This window comes from Gavialis gangeticus, unplaced genomic scaffold (genome assembly GCF_001723915.1).
Source record: "Gavialis gangeticus isolate Ggan-Ray unplaced genomic scaffold, GavGan_comp1, whole genome shotgun sequence".
In the NCBI taxonomy this organism is placed as follows: domain Eukaryota; kingdom Metazoa; phylum Chordata; order Crocodylia; family Gavialidae; genus Gavialis; species Gavialis gangeticus.
In genome coordinates, this window is record NW_017729024.1 from 85,037,949 (window position 1) to 85,045,769 (window position 7,821).

At 39.5% G+C, this 7,821-nt stretch overlaps 1 protein-coding gene and 2 long non-coding RNA genes across 3 annotated transcripts in view; all 3 read left to right on the top strand.

Moving 5' to 3' along the window:
• Nucleotides 1-1,058, top strand: part of LOC109297526 — a 2,272-nt gene extending 1,214 nt beyond the window's left edge. The window contains exon 2 of the long non-coding RNA XR_002097341.1: nt 981-1,058. This is a non-coding gene — a long non-coding RNA (uncharacterized LOC109297526). The remainder of the gene's footprint in view (nt 1-980) is intronic.
• A 50-nt stretch (nt 1,059-1,108) lies between these two features.
• Nucleotides 1,109-3,416, top strand: LOC109297527. The gene is made up of 2 exons (XR_002097342.1): nt 1,109-1,553; nt 2,927-3,416. It is a non-coding gene; the product is annotated as an uncharacterized LOC109297527 (long non-coding RNA).
• Nucleotides 3,417-3,466: 50 nt separating this feature from the next.
• Nucleotides 3,467-7,821, top strand: part of LOC109297528 (contactin-associated protein-like 4) — a 582,246-nt gene continuing 577,891 nt past the window's right edge. Inside the window, exon 1 of the mRNA XM_019517318.1 lies at nt 3,467-5,660. Within this exon, the coding sequence (XP_019372863.1) occupies nt 5,576-5,660 (85 nt within the window). The 5' untranslated portion in view covers nt 3,467-5,575. The remainder of the gene's footprint in view (nt 5,661-7,821) is intronic.

Below are 7,821 nucleotides of genomic sequence, written 5' to 3' on the forward strand. Positions count from 1 at the left end.
TCCCCATAGTTTGGTGTCATCAGTGAATTTAGCCAGTCTGCTTCTGATACCTAAATCCAGATCATTTATTAAAGAGCACTGGTCCAAGTATGAAGACCTGGGGGATGCCACTGTGCAGCCCCAGCTGCCCTGTCTCAGTTGTCTCTTCCACCCCGCATTGGCCCCAGATCACCTCCCTGTCCTCCAACTGGCCCCTGCACCCCTGGACCACACCCCTGCCACCGTGATCCTCCCTGTCACCCCAATCACCCTCAAATCACCCATTCCAACCCCCATCAGCCTCTCCACCCCCAATTCACCACCCCGCTGCTCCAATCTGTCTGAGAGCAGTGCAGGTTGTATGGGTAGAAGTGTGTGTGTGGGGGGGGTCTCTCTCTTTGCCTGCTCTCTGGGTTTCATACAGTCCTCACCATCCCTGCGCACCCAGATCCATCCCCATGGCTGTCTGGCAGGTCCTCACACCGACTTAGTGTGGAGGCACAAAAATAGCAGCCACAAAAAGGGCTGCTCACCAATGAGAAGAAACATGCTGTATTGCAGATATCTGCAGTAATCGTAGCAGAAGGAGGTTGTAAGGCACAGACATAAGTCAGAAAGACTAGTCATAATGAGTCTGTTACATCGGTATTCCACTAGTGGACTGCTCCTGCATTAGAAAATATTTTTAGAACTGAAAATAATTGTGTCCTGTAGTGGCTTAAACACCTCCTCATAGGATTTGACTTAATGAATTCAGGAACAGTTGCAGAGCCTCCAGCCCCACTCTCACATCAGTCCTCTTAGTTCTACCTCCCAGGCTTAACTGGAAGACCAAGCAGAGTTTCACACAGCATAGTGGGTCAAACTCTTTTTTAGGTTCCTTCTGCCTGCACTCCAGTTGGGAGGGGAATAGACTTTAGTGCCTTAATAAAACTACCATTTACATTGATTTATACAACTTTCTGTTGATAGGGAGAACCTTTTCATTTCTTTCTTTTTAGCTGATATGTCAAAAGGAGTAACTTGGAACTGCTTATTTTACAAACAGCTCACAAAGTGGGAAACTCTGCCCCTGCTGGAAAAAATACTGATAAGACAAATAATTGTATTCTGTTCATTTTAGGCAAGTATTTTTTTTTCTTTTACTGTATTCTATACTTGTCAAAGAGTTCTATGGTTACATGGATATACGCAGTAATATTATATGAGGATGGATTTTCTTTTATCCCAAATAGCATGAAAAAGATGTTACTTAAAATATCCTGCATGCTGAGGCTTATTTTTAATGCTCCTATCTATATTCTGGCAATGATGAAGATAGGACACTGAATGTTGCTATATGTTTTCTCAGTATAGCAAAATGTTTTTTATGCACTTGTGACAGCTCTTTTTGCAATTAAAGGCATAATGATCTACCAGCATTTATGTGACTCTGTGCTGTAAAGAGGAATCTGCAATATCATAACAACCGCAGCAGGTGGCAGTAGAACAAGGGCCACAGAAGGGAGAAGACAATCCATTTTCCTTTCATACTAAAGAGAAGTGAAGGATTTTAAATCTCTGGCTGCTGGCTGGTAAGGGATAGCAGAACTTAAAATGGCAGAAACGCTTGGACAGGGAAGATAGGGGTTTGTTGGAGTTGGATTAGTCATGTAATTGGATTTGTTGAAAGTAAGAGGCACAAGGTAGTCAGTTCTCAAAGCCTGTGGTCTGTGGTCTCAGGATAGTACAAGGGGGGTTTTTCTAGGATATAACTTCTTCCAGGATTTAAGAAAGTTATGGTGGACAAGCAAAGGAAATCTCTATACTGACTAGAGATGCAGTACTGAAATTTTGCTTTTTTATATTTTTTCACACACTGTGCTATAGAGAAATTCTGTAAATATTAAAATACAACACACTTGTATATTTGTTGTATGCCAGCAATTAACAGCAATTTGAGGCATCTCCTGTAAGGTTTCTGTCCTGACTGAATGTGTAGAAATAAAGAGCTAAACCTTGGTTACTATTTCTTTCTGCTGTCTTATAAGTCTATCATTGTCCGACAACTTTACGATCTTTTAAAAACCCAAAGTGCTATAATGCATGAATGAGTAGTGCCAGGAGTATGCTTTGCATGTATTTTTTTAATATATTTTCTCCTTGCACACTAAGAAGTAGGGCAAAAATTATTTTAAAGAAGAATGACATTTTGATTTTAGTGTCTGTCAAGTCACAGCAGGGGCTTTGGAAAACAAAGTTTGGCAGTAGCTAATTTTGGTAAAACACAAGCCAAACTATCCCATAAAATGCTGATGGTGATTTGCAATGAGTTGGACAAAAATTAAATAAGATGTTGTGCTTGTCCCAAGAAATGTACAGTCACTCTAAATCATGCATATATACAGTTAAAATATATATAATTCCTTGCAGTTCTAGTAAGAAATAAAAGAAATTTTAAATGGAAAGGAGGAGGGGGTTTAATACATAAGAGAGAAGGGAACTTCAAGAATATATGAACAGCACGGGAAAAGCTATGATTACGAGAATGAGAAGAATACAAAAGGGGCAATCAGAATGGAGGCTTGGGAAGAACATCAGTGTGGGAAAGAGATTAACTGGAGCCCCTAAGGTGAAGCTGAGAACTTAATGAGAAGCATAAACTTTATGTGGGGGAGAAAAGTGAGAGGCTGATGGGGATTCAAAGAAGGTAGTAAGACCGAGCAAGAGAAAGGGAAGATTGTTTGAGTAGCAAGGTTCTGAATACGTTGAAGGGTCTAAAGTGTTGGGAGGACAAGGCAGAGGAGGTTGCAATTTTGTAGGTGAGTCAAAACCTGTTATTTTACATAGTTTTTAGCTGCCAGTCTTTTTACAATGAATCATACAATAGCTGAGAGAAGATCATAATGGATAACCTCATATGGCAAATATGTCCTTTTCATGCATTTTTGTGATGTATTAGATACAGGATAACCTCATGAAGCCCGCATGCTCGAGACCAAGCACCTGCCGGGAATGTGAAAATTCTGGTTTGTTGAAACTGGATCAGCACCCAGTCCCAGAGCAGCGGCCGCATGTGGGGCAGTGCCATGGGGCAGTGGGTGGCGGTGGCAGCCGTCACATGCAAGCTTCCACCTCCGCTGCTCCGGGACCGGCTGCCACTACTCCCCAATGAAGTGTAGTTTTAAAAATTGCCGGATTTTCAATAATTCCGGATTTTGAGGTTATACTGTACAATGTATCTTCAGTGTGAATCTACTGTTAAAACACAGTAGGGATTCTATAGTTGGAAATGTGGATCACATTAATCTGTATATTTATTCGTAATTTGTACAAAAAGGGAATCTGTGACCTCTCTCTCTGTCAGGTGCTCTTTTTTTGGTCACAACAAAGTATTTGACAAGACAAATATTTACCAGTAATAACACTGATCATTTTAATAAAAATGCATTGAATTATCAGGATAATCAGTCTTGCTGTGCTGAAACCCTAGGGTTTCAGTCATTACTCTACATTATCTTTGCCATGGTTTGATGTTTGCCCTATTTCTAAAATCCGAAGTTTCTTTTAACTATAGAGTCCCAGATACTCTTGTAGGGTCTCGATCTTTAGAACTGGCTTCTGGGATGCAGTTGTTTCAGGAGAAGGGACATTTTTCTGATAATGTGAGTCATTTAGTCAAAGGTTAGTATTATTTCAAGGAATTAAATGGCAAAGAAATCTAGTCAAGAGATAAGGTTACCACATGGCATATGAAAACTGGGTATGTATGGATAGTAGATTAAATCATGAGGGAAAGCCTATGGGTTAGCATTAGAGAGCTATATAAAAAGCTTATTTTCTGGAGGAGTTAATCCAAGTTTACCCTATATGAATGGGAAAAAAAGTTTATCTATGTAAACAGCACAAAAGCTTATCTGAACTTTCCTTATCACCTCAGTCTGTTCCTGTCCCAAGGACTTCTTTCTGGTTAGTTGGGTTGAACTCCAAAAAGCAAAAGGGGCTATACTACTTCACCCTGCATGAGCGCTACACAGTCTCATCCATTTGAGCAGTGTGACTTCCTTGGATCTGCTGCATTCAGTGACAATATGTTCTTTCAGGAGGAGAGAGGGCAGGGTTTTGGCTAGTAGGCCAGATTCATCAGTTGTTTAAACCTGGTGTATGCTAGCATAGGCCTTTGCACAAAACCCTTTAGTAGAAAATGTGTCCAAAGAAAATAATCACAATTTCCATTGCTTTAGATTGGAAAGGCAGAGAGGCATAGGGGGAGTTGCATTAGAGGATGGTGCTAGATGAATAGGGGATGTGCCTCAGAATAGCTGGGAACACTGATTTAGTACAATGCTTCAGTAGCCACAAGTGTAGGTTACAATCCAAAGCTATTTACTGCAATGGGAACCCCAAGGAAATGGTAGTGATTGAACCATTACTTGTCTGCCTTTGAGATGAATCCTCAGTGTAGTATAAGGTGCCTTGTCTAATGGAAGAAAGATATTAATAAGGAGATGCTGTTTCATCAATAGGTAGGCTTGTATCTATGACCATAGGTATAATTCCAACCCATTATAACCTGTTTGCAGTACATTTGGGGGATAGATATTAAAATATGTGGAGCAAAATATCATCTGAGAAATCATGCAATAAATATTTGTGACAGCATACAATATTTTTCACTTGATTAAAAATTATGAAACAAAACAAACAAAATTCCAAGTTGACTATCTTGCTAACTATTTACCCAAAGTATTTTTTATTAACCTGAAAATAAGATACACACCACTGGATGTGCTGACACAACCTTATACTGAATGAATGTACATTATAAAGGTCCCTGGTTTGTGGATTATTACTTTGTCACTTAAAGAATCAGTCTGTTTTCTAAGCTACTGTTCACAAAGGAGTTTCTTGGCACTGTATTTTTGATGGACAGTGGGTTATTAGGCTGTCCACTTATTTCATGAGAATGTGTACACTTCACTTTTACCTGCATGCTTCCAGTTGCAAGCCAGAGCAGCTGAAGTGTTAATATCTTGTTTTCAAAATCCACTACTTTTAATGCTTGAAAGTTCTCCTTAGGTGTGGTGTGTATAAAGGAGGAGGAAAAGTAGCATATACAGCAAATATATTACTCTCTCTCTAACTTAAATATATATAAAAGAACTGGGCTGAGTGAGAACCCAGCAAAGAGGCTCTGTACTGGTACTCATGTGCAGGCTGTTTTATCTTATTGTCTGGCTTTCATCATAGACTCACATTTCCTACCTGTCACCACAAGGGGTGTCCAGGACACATTATGAACGTGCAGCTTCAGTAACCAAGCTATACAGGGTAGTCTAGCAGTTTAGCCCTGAGTGATTCTGTGAAATTGGAGGAGAGATTCTTGCTGCTGCTCTTCAGGGATTGCTGCTGTTGGAGGGAGGGGTGGGGGACGACATTTGGAGGTGTGTATGCATGTGTGAGAAGATGCAGAGTGCATTTGACTGAGGTGTCTGGGCACTGGGAAGCACTGCAGGAAGAGAGGCAGAGAGAAGAGGAAGCAAGAATAAGACTGAAGTGCAGAGCAGCTGTTTCTCCTAACACTCTGGTTCTTTTGGGTGCCTCTGTGAATGTGAACATGGATTCTGTCACTGAAAGCTTCTTCAAGCTGCTGTTTCTGTTATCTATTCATGACTGGAACACAATAGTGGCAGGGAATAAACGTAAGTACTACAAATGATTTAAAACTCAGAACAAAATGTTTTGAAAACTTCTGGGGTATTTTGGTTGGATCTGGATGAAATATTGCTCTTGAAATATACATGCTTAATGCTTCTGAACTGATGACTGCAAGTAGCTTGGCTGAAACTGTGCCTTTGGCTGAGAAATGTCATTTTCTAAGTTCTAGCATTCATTCTACCGATTTTTGTTTACACAAGTCTTTATAGAGAATACTACTGCAAATGCTCAAGTTTCAGTATAATCTCTCATTAGCATCGCTCATTACCAAGGAATTGCATGCTCATCCTTCATTTGCATCTTTGTTTCCTATTTTAGAAGTGATGCATTTTAGAAGGAATTATTTCTCAAATGGAAATTGCTGACAGATTTCTACTGTATACAGCATCAGCTTGATTTTTGCCATTTACAGTTTGAAGGCTGGTATCAGGATCTCATGAATTAAGCTGGCACTCAAGTAACTCTGATGCACATAACCGTGCAGTATAAGAGTAGAGTTAAATGCAACAAGGGAAAATGTTGAGAGCGAGATTTTATGGGATGTGCGCTGATTGCTTAGATAATAATGTCCACGCATGATTAAGAGAAAGAGCACTGCCAGAACCAGGAGAAAGTTTTTGAAAAATGAGTAAATCATAGTTAGTCTGTAAGCTTGAATTTCAAAATAGAAATAGTGATTAAAATACTGAAGAGAATCTGCCCTCTAGAAGAAAGATCTGATATGTGCATTGGGATCTTCGGTTTTGATACTGAATGAGGTATGCTCATTTTTACCCCAGAGAAACTTATCAAAAACTATTTTTGAGACATTTTACCTATTCTGTATTTGTTCTTTGACTGTGCTTTGGCTTTAGTGAACCATAAGGATTTTATTTTGCATACATCTATTAGAATAGTTGCCTAAGCACCAGATGCTCATAGCCTGAAATGAGCAGCATTTTTTTCCCTCGTTGAGGTTCTGGATGTGTGGCATATGAATGAGGAGGGAAGGCATAGTAACTCTGTTTGAAGAAAGTGAATGTTAGTGCCAGTAAGAATATTCAGGAATAACCTTACAGCACTGTAGCAGGGGACCGCTCGTTTGAAACATGTAAGCAATGACAAAGAAGTTTAAGATGTTGTGTGCTTCTGTACCCTAGGGTTTAGCATATGCATGCTTTGTAAACTAACCATGCTCCCCTGAGCCACACAGTCGCCCTGCAGCACCAAAATGATCTTGTGCTGTCATTCAGTAATGATATCATTTGATACTCAAGTGCATGGAGTAGCCCTAAACATGAATACTAAGTTCCATTTGTAAAACACTCTCCTGCAATCCAGCCCCAGCTTTAATTTTTCCCCAGCTTTAATTTTCTTCATCATTCTGTATTGTACCATTTATGAATACATCCACTTGCACAAAAACATGATAATCAAATCACGCATTTGGCACTATGCACAAAACTAAATCAGATGCTTACAGGGAGGCATATTAAAACCAAGGCAGCAAAATAGGACTTGCAGAGTACAACAAAACAGTAAAGCACTAGAGGTCACTCTTACAATTTAAGAAGCAAGGTTCTGGAGAAAACATCATTATGCTTTCCAGTGCAGAAATAAGAAGGCTAAAATAAATCAGTTTGAACCACATTTACTACTGCTTCTCTCCAAGACTTTTGAGACAAGCTGAACTACGTTATATTGGCAAATGAGTAACTATGTTAATGGAGTCTTACTTTTGCATTGAAGACAACTTACACCTATCAATGGGTAGTCAAAGCACTTTTGTGTGAGGTGAAGAAATGGATACTTTATCCATTTTACAGATAGGGAAACTGATGCTTAGAGAAGTCAAATAACTTGTCTAAATGCATGGCAGGAGTCACTTTAGAGTCTGAAATAGAATTTAGAAGAGTCTGACTCCTTGACTGTACTTCTCCCTTATTGCTATCTAACACAAGAAAAGAAAAAAGAAATCCCTAAAAGACACACATTGTTTTATCTGGCTACTTTACTTTATTCCATCTTAAAGAGAAAGTGCACATCTGCAGTAGGTAGCTGTGTATTTGACTCTGCTATGAAGTTTGTCTTAAAATATCCCAGGAAGTAGAGGTGTGTCCTAGTATCCATTTATGGCCACCTGTTTTTGCAGATATCATACTTACC